This window comes from Sinocyclocheilus grahami, unplaced genomic scaffold (assembly GCF_001515645.1).
Source record: "Sinocyclocheilus grahami isolate Dianchi unplaced genomic scaffold, SAMN03320097.WGS_v1.1 scaffold1112.1, whole genome shotgun sequence".
Lineage (NCBI taxonomy): Eukaryota > Metazoa > Chordata > Actinopteri > Cypriniformes > Cyprinidae > Sinocyclocheilus > Sinocyclocheilus grahami.
Window position 1 is genome coordinate 69,868 of NW_015506291.1, and position 16,175 is coordinate 86,042.

The 16,175-nt window shown below is 39.5% G+C and overlaps 1 protein-coding gene across 1 annotated transcript in view; it reads left to right on the forward strand.

Annotated features, from left to right (window-relative positions):
- LOC107566911 (neuropilin-1a-like) overlaps positions 1-16,175 on the forward strand; it is a 74,433-nt gene that overhangs the window by 39,858 nt on the left and 18,400 nt on the right. Inside the window, exons 7-8 of the mRNA XM_016252481.1 lie at positions 5,839-5,994; positions 9,750-9,894. Coding sequence (XP_016107967.1) covers positions 5,839-5,994; positions 9,750-9,894 — 301 coding nt within the window. The remainder of the gene's footprint in view (positions 1-5,838; positions 5,995-9,749; positions 9,895-16,175) is intronic.

Genomic DNA, 16,175 nt, shown 5'->3' on the forward strand with positions numbered 1-16,175 from the left:
TGTGTGTGTGTGTGTGTGTGTGTGTGTATGTGTATGTGTGTGTTTTAAATATTCGTCCCACTTTCAAACCATCCACCTATTAGATTAAGTTAAGGAAAGAGAAGCACATGATCCCCATTCAGGCACATGCATAATTGTAAAAATGATACAAAAAAAGTTCTAAAAATAACTCCAGCTAATTCCACTAGGTAAATTGGGTGATGAATGTGAGGTCTTCGAGGAGCCTATAGATCTCTCAGCTGGCAGTAATACAATTTTCATGAAAATGTGAATTAATTATACCTGTGGTTAATGGAATTTTAGAGGAGCTTTCGGAGCAACCAGGTGTTGTGGGATGGGATGGTGGGAGGAAGCCGCGGTTTGATGGATGAAGTAGAACTTTGCCCTGCGAAACCTGCCGTCCCACATTTGTGTTTGCTTTGACTGGGCCATCGCGCATCTGTCTGCTCAACGTCTTAGTTCCTCCTGGCTAACCTGCACCAGATGGCGTTTGAGCCTTAGACACACAAGAGCAGTTGTGGTTTTAATGATTGACCAATTTGTGAATTTTTGTTGTCCACTGATATGCAAGACAAGGGTGAAAGAGACAAGAAAATAGACAGAATAGAGAAAGATATTAATGCACGATGCTTTATTTGTGCAGACCAGAAAACGAAGAAACGCAAATGACAAATTGAAAAACACTGAAATAAACACTCTGTTGAAACAGCCACCAAACACCATAATAAGCCCATGCTAGGATGAACACAACTGTCACAGCTTTAGGAAACAGGCAGACATGTTTGACGCTCGTTTAATTCAACGCAATTAGCACGAGAAGCTTCAGTGAGTTTTGGACTAGGTTTAGGCAGATTAGATTTCTGCCACTTCCTTCTATGCAGGCCAAGGGCAAGGCAAGAACTGTCCCTTCCAACACACACACACACACAGGCTCTGGTGTAATAAAACACACACTCTTTGTAAATGTAATTAGCTCTGAAAATTAAGCTGAGGTCCATACTTCACAGATGGACTCTGGGCAAAATTAACAAGTTTTAACATACCAGACTTTCCCATGACAGAATTATGAAAACGTAGTTACATTTGGGTTCTTGCCAGCAAGATACATTCATGAAATGTATCGCGCATCTGTCTGCTCAACGTCTTAGTTCCTCCTGGCTAACCTGCACCAGATGGCGTTTGAGCCTTAGACACACAAGAGCAGTTGTGGTTTTAATGATTGACCAATTTGTGAATTTTTGTTGTCCACTGATATGCAAGACAAGGGTGAAAGAGACAAGAAAATAGACAGAATAGAGAAAGATATTAATGCACGATGCTTTATTTGTGCAGACCAGAAAACGAAGAAACGCAAATGACAAATTGAAAAACACTGAAATAAACACTCTGTTGAAACAGCCACCAAACACCATAATAAGCCCATGCTAGGATGAACACAACTGTCACAGCTTTAGGAAACAGGCAGACATGTTTGACGCTCGTTTAATTCAACGCAATTAGCACGAGAAGCTTCAGTGAGTTTTGGACTAGGTTTAGGCAGATTAGATTTCTGCCACTTCCTTCTATGCAGGCCAAGGGCAAGGCAAGAACTGTCCCTTCCAACACACACACACACACAGGCTCTGGTGTAATAAAACACACACTCTTTGTAAATGTAATTAGCTCTGAAAATTAAGCTGAGGTCCATACTTCACAGATGGACTCTGGGCAAAATTAACAAGTTTTAACATACCAGACTTTCCCATGACAGAATTATGAAAACGTAGTTACATTTGGGTTCTTGCCAGCAAGATACATTCATGAAATGTTTTTTTTTTTTTTCAACTTCACATTTTAGATCATAGGATGTGATATAATGAGAACTGCATTATTTTATTAGTCTATTGAGTGGGATATATTCAGACACTTAAACAACATGCAACATCCAATAAAACAGAGAGTAGAAATAGAGAAAAATTCAAAAAAGCAAGCAGAGGATATGTTTTGCAGACTCAGCTGGCTTGAGGACACGTTTTCCTCTGGAGTCGTATGGATTCCAGTTTGGACACTTTCTCACAGTGGTTGCAGCAGACTTTAAATTGGCTTGACCCTTATAAAACTGCACAGTCACACTAGTGACTAATATAATCATTTGGCAACTTCAGAAGTCCTCAAATGTCAATTCAAATGTCTGTGTGGTTTCAACTGTAAAAATATTTTCTTACCAAAAATGATATAATTCATCATTGTTTTTGCTTCTGTGGTCATGATTTTTCAGATGAGATGCCCACAGTCAAGTCTGGCCTGTCTCCTTATAAGGAAGTGTGATACACTTTTAGAATGGCTTGTTTTCTGAAAGCCAGAAAGTGGAGTTTCTCAGCCAGGGAGTTCCCATGAGGAACTGGGGCTTTCCCGTAATCTCCTGTTTGTACTGTTTGCTTTTAAAGGTGAAGTGTGTGATTTATTTATTTTTTCCTGATGTTAAAATATTCTTTCCTGTCTTAGTTTAATAAGCAGAGACAGCTATAAGTAAGTCATTCGTAGGTTCATTTCTCTGGAAAGTATTCACTTTGTGATTATGTGTTGCATTCAAAACATTGCTTTGTTTGTTGAAGAATCTTCAACAGCTTAACCAATGGTGTGAGTTTAAAGCAGAATTAACTTATTTGTCGACCAATGGCAGACAGGGAGAGTATTTAGGAAACCTGTTTGAAAACAATCAACATTTTTGTAGAAATTCAAATTTGACTGGTTGTAATACATAAAAATATAAAATAATACATATATAATATATACACAGTATTCAAATAATGATTTGCATATTTGGGAAACCAGTGCTTATATTTTTTTCAATATACTGCAATATATGCATGGACCATGCTGATAAATATGAAAAATATATAGCAATGAAGACAAAAACTGCACTACACTTTTACATTTAACAGCTTTATTAAAATACTCAAGTAATTTCTCAATATTTATTTATTATTCATGTACATCTGTATATTATCAAGTGCATTGTTTAATATAAAATGTCATCACGATATATAAGTAAATATATAAGTAAAGTGGCAATTCCTTATGTATCATACAATATGTATGGAAACCCATTTCCGCCACGTAAGAAAAAAATGAATTCCTTAAAAAGTCAAAATGATGACATACTTAAGTCATAATTATGAGATAAAAAGTCGAAATTATAAATCGAAATTATGATATTTAAAAAGTCGAAATTATGAGATAAAATGACGAAATCATTACTTAAGTCATAATTACGAGATAAAAAGTCGTAACGTTTTGAGATATAAAATGCTTAACGTGCAACTCAGTGTGTTGCGTTCATATTCTGGGCTCCCGTTTATCATTATAGACCACTATCCTGTGACCAATGTGTTTATAAAGTCATTAAGTCAATTTCGACTTTTGAAGTCATAATTATGACTTGTCATGATTTCAACTTTTTGTCTCATAATTATGACTTAAGTATGTCATAATTTTGACACTTTAAGGCATGAATTTTTTTTCTTACGTGGCCGAAATGGGCTTCCATAAATATGTTGTAATATATTAGCACAATAAAATGTAAAGTAAAATGTATTGGAATTGCTCACTTTTTTCTTCAGTTTCTTATTGCTCTAGTTTCTTTTCCCCTTTTTTCCTCTCTTTGTCTTTCTGAAGCAATTCCTTAAAAAGTCAAAATGATGACATACTTAAGTCATAATTACGAGATAAAAAGTCAAAATTATGACTTACTAAATTGAAATTATGACTTTAAAAGTCATAATTATGAAATAAAAAGTCGAAATTATAAATCGAAATTATGATATTTAAAAAGTCGAAATTATGAGATAAAATGACGAAATCATTACTTAAGTCATAATTACGAGATAAAAAGTCGTAACGTTTTGAGATATAAAATGCTTAACGTGCAACTCAGTGTGTTGCGTTCATATTCTGGGCTCCCGTTTATCATTATAGACCACTATCCTGTGACCAATGTGTTTATAAAGTCATTAAGTCAATTTCGACTTTTTAAGTCATCATTTTGAATTTTTAAGTCATAATTTCAACTTTTTGTCTCATAATTATGACTTAAGTATGTCATAATTTGGACTTTTTAAGGCATGAATTTTTTTTCTTACGTGGCCGAAATGGGCTTCCATAAATATGTTGTAATATATTAGCACAATAAAATGTAAAGTAAAATGTATTGGAATTGCTCACTTTTTTCTTCAGTTTCTTATTGCTCTAGTTTCTTTTCCCCTTTTTTCCCTCTCTTTGTCTTTCTGAAGCAGAAAGTGGTTAATAAATCTCGAGGCGCTCATTAGTTCTGATCTGTGATCAGCTGGTGTGAGGGAAACTGATCCAGAGTGTCTCTTCTCCAGCCAAGCTTTCTGATCTCAAATCGCTGGCTGTTCCACAGCTCTCTTATCTTCCTGCCGTGTATATTTTAGCACAGCCAGATCAGATCAGCACTCATTCAGCAGACTTCAGAAACAAAGACCTTATATTTTTAATATGGTTAAACTGAGTCAGGACGTACAAATGCTGCACAATAGGGAACAGACAGCGTTTGCAATTAGCACTTTCTTCACTAATTGAGTTTGAGACTAGCAAAACCATTGTGTTAGTTCATGTTGAGTACAAAAGTAAATCTCGAGGCGCTCATTAGTTCTGATCTGTGATCAGCTGGTGTGAGGGAAACTGATCCAGAGTGTCTCTTCTCCAGCCAAGCTTTCTGATCTCAAATCGCTGGCTGTTCCACAGCTCTCTTATCTTCCTGCCGTGTATATTTTAGCACAGCCAGATCAGATCAGCACTCATTCAGCAGACTTCAGAAACAAAGACCTTATATTTTTAATATGGTTAAACTGAGTCAGGACGTACAAATGCTGCACAATAGGGAATAGACAGCGTTTGCAATTAGCACTTTCTTCACTAATTGAGTTTGAGACTAGCAAAACCATTGTGTTAGTTCATGTTGAGTACAAAATGAATATGATATTTAATGAAAAGCTGGTATTGGTGATTAGTGTATCTACAACAGATCCACTACATGGATGTTATCCTGCATTTGTAGCTAGTTTTAGCTCTGACGGCTATGTGCCGCTGACATGGTCTTAGCACTACTGTAAATGTTGGTTCACCAGTGACATTTTTTGAAAATGTTGTATGGGATGACATTAGTTTCAGATTATGGCAGGTTTTTTAGCCTCTCCGAGCACTAAAGCATCTCCCCAAAAACCTCTGCTTGGCAATTTTCACTGTCCATTTGCTCAGTATATGCTGTGGAAGCAAATGGCTGAATCCTGCACAAAGATCTCAGTTTTTTTTCTTTTGCATAACAAAAATGAGATATTAAATGCGATACCACATCCGATCCTGTGTATTGCAGCTCTGATCATCCTGGATATGACCAAATCACCCACATCTCTGTCCACAGTGTTTTCTCTTCCAGTAACCCCTGACCACACTCTCCTGACTGCCTCTCAGACGCACTCACCGCACGCTCACGGGAATGACATCACAACTCATGACTTCTTTATGAAGCATTCATTTTTCAGTACGGCACACGTCTGAAATACACGTTTCCTTTCAAATGATTTTTTCCCCCCGACACAGGCTCTATGAAGTTAAATATCCTTCCTCATCCAATAAGCTCTTGTCTCCCGTTCAGGAAATTAAATCGTCACATCGAATATGCTTTATTAAATTGGGATTCATTAAAATTAATCTTTCATTCTAATATTCACCTGGGGTCTTATGAGCTCAATATGTGACACCCGATAAGCCACTTTTAAAGTGATACTCCCTCTGTTCGGAGTAATATAGGAGTAATATTGTTCTCTCTCTCCTCAGGTTGATCTTGGATTCCTGCGCTTTGTCTCGGCGATCAGCACACAGGGAGCCATCTCTCAAGAGACCAACAAGAAATACTATGTGAAGTCCTACAAGGTGGATGTAAGCTCAAACGGAGAAGACTGGATAACTATTAAAGATGGCCCAAAACAGAAGGTGACTTATTTGCTTCCTTTCATGGTCCTTCTTAAAGGTGCAATGCATCACTTTTCTGATTTAACCCAGTGCTTTTCAACCTTTTTGACTTCAAGATCCACCATTACCCACAACAATATTCAAAGCCCCATGACTTCTGTTCATGATTTACTGGATTGGATGTTTAAAGAGGTTTTTACTGTATATTTTAAAATATTTTAGAGCTTGGCATAACTAAATGTGTTTAAAATGTCAAGAATTAATTGATTTACATGATTTTACCAGGTCTACAAATTACAGGTTTCATATATCCAGGTTTTCCAAGACAGTGGGAACCATGATTGAATCAATCAATCAATCAATCGATCAAACAATAAATAAACCTGTTGAGGGGGCCAATTAAGATCATTTTAAGTCATCTTGAAACTCGTTGAGAACCACTGATTAAACCAATGTTAGCATGTCGGGTCTCAGAAACAAAAAGTCGTATGGAAGAATTGCTATAAGAACTTTAACAAAAAATTCAACGTGCACATTTATGTTTTTAAGCTCTCCAAAATGCCTTGAACTATAGACATCCAGTGTAAACACAGTTTTTATTTGTTTAGTTTTTTTGTTTTTAAACTAAACAACAAGTCAAAAGGATTTTCTGTGGTTGATAAAGCTTAAAGGGTTCACCCAAAAATGAAAATGAGCCGACCTCATACGTCATCCGCCCGGAGCTGCTTCTGTGTACAGCTGTTGGCGCAAGCTACATTAAAGTAATTATTACGTTTTGAATATGGATCATTTCTTACAAAAACGTATCGATTCGCTACAGGAGGCCTTTGTTCACCCCCCGGAGCCGTGTGAGACACTTTTTTATGGATGGGCGCTTTTTATTTAACTTCTTTTGGACTGATGCATGCACCCCCGGCTGAGTGGCATTAAACAGCTTGAAAGATCAAAGACCATTTTTAATATAACTCCGACTGGATTCGTCTGAAAGAAGAAAGTCATATACACCTAGGATCACTTGAGGGTGAGTAATTTATGGGCTAATTTTCATTTTTGGGTGAACTAACCCTTTAACTTGTTTTAAACTTGGAACATTCCGTTAACAGTTAAATGTTGCTTTTTCATATAACAATGAAATAGTGTTAGAAAATCCTGGTAGAATATCAAGTTTGGTTCCGTACAGCTCACTTTCCGCTAAACGATAAAGAAGCTTTTATTTTCTCAGCCTAACATGGAAGTAATCTGTAACTAGGTACATTTCCAGAACTCCTTGGCAGGAAGCCCTGTAAACATCTTCCTGTATTGTAGCGCTGTCACCGTGTGCCTCCGTTACACCAATCCATGCTCCAGATCTAGACGGGAATGCCACGCTCATGTGTTCTGCAGGGCTTGTGTTTCTCTGACTCCATCATGTGCCCAGTGTGGTATGTTAATCCGCCCTCTTAAAAGACTGAATTTGCAAGCTTTGTAAAAACTCCAACTCCAAAGCCACCACAGTAGTCTGATTGATTTTCTTTTTCCTTTTAAGGAATGATGTCAACATTTGTGGTAGGGCTTTTTTCCTTGAAAGGAAGAACAAAAGAGTTCATAAACAGAGTCGCAAATGGAGAGAGTGAGAGAAGGAGAAGGTTTATCAGGTTTAGAGTGTTTGAACAGCTGGTTGGACGCACTTGAGCACATGAAGGATTGAATGAGGACCAAGGAGACGCTGATCGATTAGCCATCGGGTGAAATGTGTCCCTCAGCACAGAAAAGTTAACTGCAGGAAGACATGCCTATTACATTTGACACTGTCTTAAAACCTGGTGGGCTACCTACCCAGACAGCATTTTGGGGATCATATAGCCAAGACAGGTTCTAAAAGAACAATGAAAAGCATCTGAAGGAACCTCATAAAACCTGTCAAGAACAAGTCCAGATCATATTTTATGCCATTATAGAAAAATAAAAACAACATTTAACATTTTTTCCCCCAACCTTTTCTCCGCAAATTGAAATTATTACAGGAATTTCATAATTTCAAGAAACAAATCAGCTGGAATGTGAAAAAACATGATACATTTTAATATAATTACTTTATTACTTTTCATTAAAATAGTCACAATGCAAATCTGAAATTATTATAAAACAACTTTTCTTGCAAAATGCAATTTCATTCTAATTTTCACCTAATTTTCACTGGGCATCGTGAGATTTACCTGAACCAAAGATTCTGTCTCTGTAGGCAGCTTCATAGATTTTGAGATACTTCCAGTGTTTGAAGTTTATGATTTTGTTTTACTCATTTGTGAGTGCAAGATGCGCTCATATGCATGTTTACGTCTGCTTGGCAGACTCTAACAATATAAGTTTTGAAATAGACCTGTCAAGCTCAGCAAGCCAATTAGACACTTGTGTGTGTGTGTGTGTGTGTGTGTGTGTGTGTGTGTGTGTGTGTGTGTGTGTGTGTGTGTGTGTGTGTGTGTGTGTGTGTGTGTGTCTATGTGCGTACACATCTTCATGCCTGGAAGTAACAGTGAGCTTAAATATACCCAAAGGCCCAATTTCTGTGTCGACCCTCAACTAAAGTACACTGTTCTCTTTTTAGAGCTTGCATTTTTAAGGTGCGGTGCCTTGTTTCTGTCTGCCTGGCTCTAAAGTGCTTTTGTGAGGTGAGGGATTTTGCTCATTTGTGAGTGCAAGACGCATTCATATGCATGTTTACGTCTTGCTCTAACAATACAAGTTTTGAAATAGACCTGTCAAGCTCAGCAAGCCAATTAGACGTGCGTGTGTGTGTTTGTGTGTGTGTACATCTTCATGCCTGGAAGTAACAGTGAGCTTAAATGTACCCAAAGGCCCAATTTCTGTGTCGACCCTCAACTAAAGTACACTGTTCTCTTTTTAGAGCTTGCATTTTTAAGGTGCGGTGCCTTGTTTCTGTCTGCCTGGCTCTAAAGTGCTTTTGTGAGGTGAGGGCCCATTTACAGACTGCTGAAACAGCAGTTCGGCTGCGGGGTTGTTGCACAAAGGAAAGCTTTTTTACTACTTAGAGCAGTAGAGCAGAGCATTGGCGTGACATTTAAAGATAGTGGATGGCTCCTCATGTGTCTCCCTCCCAGACACACACGTTTTGACAAGTAGTGACCAGGGACACGATTAGCAGTATGGATTCTGGGATAGACGGATGGCTGTATGCCCTGACTGGGCCTTAGCAACACTTGGCCCTCCTGTACGGCTTACAGTTTGACCTTGTCTAGTTTACAATTGTGTTGAACGTATTGATATTAAAGCAATATGCTAAGAGAGAGGCTGTGCATTGCCGGGATTTTACCATTCATAGAGGGTTAACCCCCTTAACCAGGGTAAACTCAGTACTGTAGCAAGTGGTCTAGATTGACCTGTTGCTTAGTGGCAACAGCAAAATGATTAATAGGGTTTGCACAAGTGGGTTCCATGAAGTGCTTAAGAATTTAAGTACATGAATACTTGAAAATCAGCTTCTTTTGTTGTTGTTTTTTTAATCAATTAAAATAAATACAGAATATGCATGTATGTAACAAGGAACATGGAATAAACAATAATCAATTTTCCAGAAATCAGACTGTGGGTTTGAGCATCCTGTAGTAATGCCTGATTGTTTCTTTGAAGTAATGTCTATAAGGACACTGAATAAAAGACAACAATGATCAAACAACTATAAAAGTATTATGTGAGTCCCAGGCCTCAAAGGTCTGTCCTTGGTGACTCGCCTAAACAAACCATGTTAATAATTAATGTGTTTGTTCTTCATTTGTCAGATTTTCCAAGGGAACACCAACCCTACTGATGCAGCGAAAGCCATGTTCCCCAAGCCCACGTTGACGCGATACCTCCGGATCCGACCATACAACTGGGAAACCGGTATCGCTCTGCGCTTCGAGGTGTATGGATGCAAAATCTCAGGTTGGTTCCAAGAATCTGTTTTTTATTTTACAGGTTTCAAAACGAACTGTCAATGGCAAAACTGGCATGCCTCAAAAATATATAAAAGCAGAGTGTTAATTCAGATTCAGAAGCTGGGTTTTGTCAACACACCACTCCATCATGATCTTTCAATTAAATGGTTTACATTTTGCTTGCTTTGGAGGCAGGCGTATGGAGAAGTGTTTATTCATGCCTCTGAAAGCCATGTGCGAACTGTGCATGTGCAATATTAGAGGAGCTATTGCGTTATAGACAAGTGTTCACGTCAACGAAAAGGACCGTGTATTCATGTTTCCCCACTTTTGGATGTTCTTTATTCAAAATGAATGGCGTGCTCCGCATGCACGGATGCTGCTGCAACCTCTCCACTTCTACCCCAATTCTGCCTCTACCCTCCTCCCCCAAGCTCTAACCTCTCAGCCTCTCTCTCAAATACACACAGATGTACATATTGCACATGCTATTGCACACGGCGAGATCTACACCCACCAGCCACAGTCAGGCCCAGCTGGCCCTGTCTTCATTTGCATACTCATCTGCATGTTTTGACATGGCTCCACCCTACAGAGCTTTGATTGCAAAAGCTTTCATATCATCAGCGACTCCCCGCTGAGAACATTTCCTCATATGTGTAGGAGGAGGGTGAGCGTGTTTGCCATCATGCGTCATCTATCAGCTTTACATTCAGCATGCATAGGGGCTTATTTTTAGAGTCTGTGTGTGTACACAGATTTAGCACTGGTTGTATATTTGTGTGTGTGTATGTGTGCGGTTCACCGCAGTTCTGGAGCGCAGCTGTTGCAGTCGTGTTTTGGATGGGTGAACAGACCGCATTCTAAGCGCATCACAAGAGTGGAGGCCTCCCAGTGACATCATCAGTGTGCATCGGGAACCCTTGTGATGATGCAGCCAAGAATCTTACAAACGAGTACCATGGTATTACTACTGTATGTTTTTTGGACAAGGTTAAACATATTTTGAAGATATACTTTGATACTCTTTTGCACATTTACCATGGTACTACCCAGAATATCATGGTACATGTCCAAAAACATTGAAAGTACACGATGAGTACCATAGAAACACCATCATTTTAGTAGGAAGGTACAAGTACTATTATCAGACCATGTACCAGTACCATTACCCAGACCATGTACTTGTACCAGTATGATAACCATTCATTACCATGGAAAGTATTAAAAGTACCATGATATTACCATCTGATACCACTTCACCAAGTTGCATATCACTTTTATCAAGGTACTGCCACAAACTCTATTCCTGGGCACTATGTTTGTAAGCGCTGTACCTTGACACTACCAACAGAGGATGCCTGCCGGCAGTTAGGAGGTGGTCTTGTGCACTGTTCAGGTCTGATAGGCTTTCCACATCCACACATCCATTAATAAACTTCCTCCCGCTGTTTGTAAATAAAACCATCTGTGTGTGTGGTCATCCAGCCTTTATGTGCTGTGCACAGATCAAACCAACAGAGGAAACACGCGATACACATGGACCAGTTCACCCTCAGGGTGTGTCTGTCAGGGTCTACCACACCAGGAGCTTCTACCATGCATCCCCATCTGAGATCCATAAACAGGTCCTGATGACAGTGCCAGCCAGTGGATTGAAAATAAACTTGGTTGACTTCCAAACTTTGAGGTCCAACCACCTCAGTGGAGATCTTTTTTCATTCAGATCCCAAAACAATTTGGCACACACACAGCAAAAATTGCACGCAGAGATATTTTCCAAATTTGGCAGGGTTACAATAAACCCAATCCCGGCTGTACATCTACAAACAAACAATGGAAAAATCAAAGTCATGAGCATTTGTTGTTTTAGGAGAATGGAACTCACATTTGGATGCTCTGCAATTTCTGAAGGGGTCACAGACAAGTGCTCTTTCCATTTCAAAACTACAGAGGAAGTTCCCTACATCAGTACAAAGGCACTGTTGTGAATGAAAACTCTGTTCTGGTGGTATTTCACGGGACATTAGGTTCATCTGTGACTAGTCCAAGATTGTCTCTGACGCTTTCCTGCTCCACGGGTGCTGATCGTAGATTATGGTATCGCTGGCAGGTCCCACTGCGTCAGAGAAGGTACGAAAGTCATGACAGGCAACACACAGTCAGTCAGTGCTGCATGTCTGATAATTTCCCTCAACCTGCCTTTGCCTACAAGTTGCAAAGCGTGAAAAATCCTATTATCAATGCTAGAACAAAGGAAGTCAGTTTGGAGAGATGAAGACATATTACAAGACGGATGAAGGGATCGATTTGAGGAAGGTGAATAAGAAAGCATATTAAAAACAAAAGGAAGGTAAGAGTGGAACAGAATTGAGAATAAGAGCGAGAAACTGTTTAGAAATTAAAGGTGCATACACTAGAGAAAGGTTTTAATTAGGTATCTTGAGAAAAAGAAGCAGCGGAGTTAATGCACAAGGTCAGTGGTGAAAGGAAGATGGAGAGAGAGAAACAAAGAGAACAAGAGGTTTCTTATCTCTTCTGTCCACTTCATCTGTCTTTCCTGTGCAATGAATGTCTTTCTTTCTCTCTTTGTTCAGTCTCTTTATGGCCCGTGACCTCTTTAGGTTGTTGGTAAGAACGTTTCCAAGCTCCCTGAGATGTGACCATTTCTACCAGGTTTATCAGCCAACATCATTTTTTTCTTCTCCATTCTTTCTCTTCCTCTCAGACTCACCCAATCACAGCTAATCTAATCTTTTGTAGACACATCCCTCAATTATCATTCAACTCTTCCACTATGTTCTCAAACAACCCTCTCTTTCTCGGCGTCCGTGTGTTTTATTGGAATGACAAATAATGGTACATTTGTTTTGCCACAGCAGTGGCAGGTTAGATAACAGTCTAACCGAGGGATAAGGGTTTGACTGGTTAGCATGGCCCTGTTAGCCCCTGCTGGTGGATGCCAAAACTACACAATTTGGGTCCATAATTATCTTTCTCCTTTGATGGCCAATACATTTGACTGCAAATACATTTTTCTCTGTCTGCTGCTTTTCATGTCACATCTCAGGATAGTCACTAGTGAAGGGTTCGAAACATCCTTGAATTTAATACTGTCTTTGTCCTTCAACAGAGTACCCATGTTCTGGAATGCTGGGAATGGTCTCAGGACTTATCGCAGACTCTCAGATCACAGTTTCGTCCCACACTGAGCGCACATGGGTCTCAGAGAATGCCCGTCTTCTGACCAGCCGTTCGGGATGGACGTTGTTGCCGCAGCCCCAGCCGTATGTGGATGAGTGGCTGCAGATAGATCTGGGTGAGGAGAAACTGTTCCGAGGGTTGATCATCCAGGGAGGCAAACACCGTGATAACAAGGTATTCATGAAGAAGTTTCGGCTGGGCTACAGCAACAATGGATCTGACTGGAAAATGGTGATGGATGCTACTGGCAACAAGCACAAGGTAAGATATAGGGAAGCTGGAAGGTAGTTAGACATAAACTGGTTGTACATTTAGAATAGTTTTAAATCACTATGAGGTTCTTAAGCGCTAGTCTGAGATTTGCCTAGCCTGATTTTAAGAAATGTGTTAAGAAAGTTGAACGTGGAGCTATAATGTATTCTTCCCGAAGCCTTTTAGATGGACAGAGAAGAGAATGATAATAATTAGACTAATGCTGTGAGCACAATATTGGGCAAACATCCCAAATGCATTCAACAATACTACTAATAATCTTAATCCTAAAAACAGTCATAATACCAAAATAAAATAACAGTATAGTGTTCATTTGCGATCATAGTGAAAACAGACAAATTTCAAAAGAAATGTTACAGTACGTGAAATACATGAAATGAGTGATTTTTTTGTAGAACATAGACTATGTGCCTTATCCCCTATCAAAAAGCTGGATTGGAATATCAATCCTAAAAGACCCCTTTTAAAACCCTTATATCTCTGCCTTAGTTTGGAGGACAAAAGGAGACACATTAGCTCTAAAAACCATTAATGTACTTTCATGACTTCTCGTCTTGTTCTGTACCTTTGTTACCACTGGCGAGTGTCTTTTCGTCTTTCCTTCCTTTTTTCTGTCTGTCTCCTGTGGTACCTTGTGTCTGGGTTTTAAGGCTTCAGAAGTGTGAAGTTAAAGGCAGATGCTTTTGAAAGCATGTGCATCCTGCTGTCGTAGACTACAGTTTTGGCCCGCGGCCTTTCTTTTTTGCGCTAGCTCAGCCGTACAATGTCAGAAATCAAGTTGAAGACTTTATTTTCTCGAGTGCTTTGTTGCATTACAAATACAACAGTGCCCAAGTTAAGAAAGGTGTGAGCTGCGTGCCCTCTCACTCGTTCTCTTTCATTAAAGCTCTGTTCTTTGCTTTCCCTGTCAGACTAACTTTGGGATACTCCTAATAAAGCTTTCACCTTTATCTTTTCCCATTTATGTCTTTCCAAGTTCTCTTTCTCTGCTTGACTGCCAATTATTGTCTCTGACTCTGTCGTTGTTCTTGGCAGATATTTGAGGGGAATTTGAACTATGACACGCCAGCGTTGAGGACGGTGGAGCCTATATTGACACGCTTTGTTAGGGTGTACCCAGACAGAGCCACTCCTGCTGGGATGGGACTTAGATTGGAACTCCTGGGCTGTGAAACGGAAGGTAAGTTGAAAACTCATTCACAGACACATACATTACCCCACATTCATACCACTACTGAGAAGTACTCAAGTAGGGACGCTACTGACTTAAAGGGTTAGTTCACCCAAAAATTAAAATTCTGTCATTAATTACTCGCCCTCATGTTGTTCCAAACCCATAAGACCTTCGTTCATTTTCAGAACACAAATTAAGATATTTTTGATGAAATCCAAGAGCTTTCTGACCCTCCATAGACAGCAAGGGAACTACAACATTTAAGGCCCAGAAACGTAGTAAGGACATCGTTAAAATAGTCCATGTGGCATCAGTAGTTCAACTATAATTTTATGAAGCGGTCTTCCGGTCAGTCTCCTCCACCATTCACGAGAGTACCAAGACGCGTGAACGTGTGTCAAAGACTGACACGGAAGAGAAGAAATGGTTGAATAAAGTCGTTATTTTTGTTTTCTTTGTGGACAGAAAGTATTCTCTTAGCTTCGTAAAATTACGGTTTAACCACTGATGTCACATGGACTATTTCAACGATGCTCTTACTTCTTTTCTGTGTCTTGATCGTGGTAGTTCCCTTGCTGTCTGTGGAGGGTCAGAAAGCTCTCGGATTTCATTAAAAATATCTTAATTTGTGTTCCAAAGATGAATGAAGGTCTTACATAAGGGTGAGTATTTAATGACAGAATTTTAATTTTTGGTTGAACAATCCCTTTGACTACATTTTCAGTCACATTAATAGTTGCTCTGCTGTTTTACAAATAGTGTAACTTTAGGCTAGTGTAGCGTGTTGCTTATTCCAACAATCGTTTTCAAAGTAACAGCGATTCATACACATAATGGGCAATCTTGCAGCAAGCCAAAGACAGATTGTCCAAAGCAAATGAACAAAAGACAAACAAAATTATAGACCTTTGATCTTAAAGGAATTTGAAGGTCCTCAAGTGTGTGGTCTTATAGTACAGATGCTATTTGATTGAATTTTGACTTATCCACTCAAGAGGACAGGATAGGGTACGGCTTAGCTTTCTTCATAATTACTTGTCCCGCAGATGCGGCATCAAAGGATGTCTCCAACCCAGAAAACCAGGGGCCTGTGACACTCCTAAGTAACAGGGCCCCTCACAGCTGGAGATAATCTTTGGTCCACCTGCCTTGAAGGATTACGGAAAGGTCCTTGATGTCTTCCCCTCTGTCTTTCCTTCTGAATTAGTTTAGCTCTGATGGGGTGTATGTGTGTTTTCTGTTGAGGCAGCGTTAAGTGGATTTACATATTGGATTTCTGAGCGACTGTGAGACTTGCTTGTGTAAGCCACAGCGTCCCACCGGGAGCTTTAGTCGGATGATAATGCTTGATTTCACTTTTAATGCTTGTCCACACTGTGTATATAAATTCACCCCATTTCTTTATCTGTCTTAGCTAAACCCTCACAATCAAACAAGTGAACCCATATGCATTCCTAACAGCAGGGCGCTAAGTCCTAGCAGGAGTGTGCGATGCGATCAACAATGCTGTCCAGAGCCAGCACGGTGACCTCGCTGTGACCCCTCTGCTTTAGAGACTCTCTTTAAAATGCCCTCAGTTCACCCGCGCAACTTCCACTACAGCTCCCGTTTCCCCCTCTACATCCCTGCTCATTTTT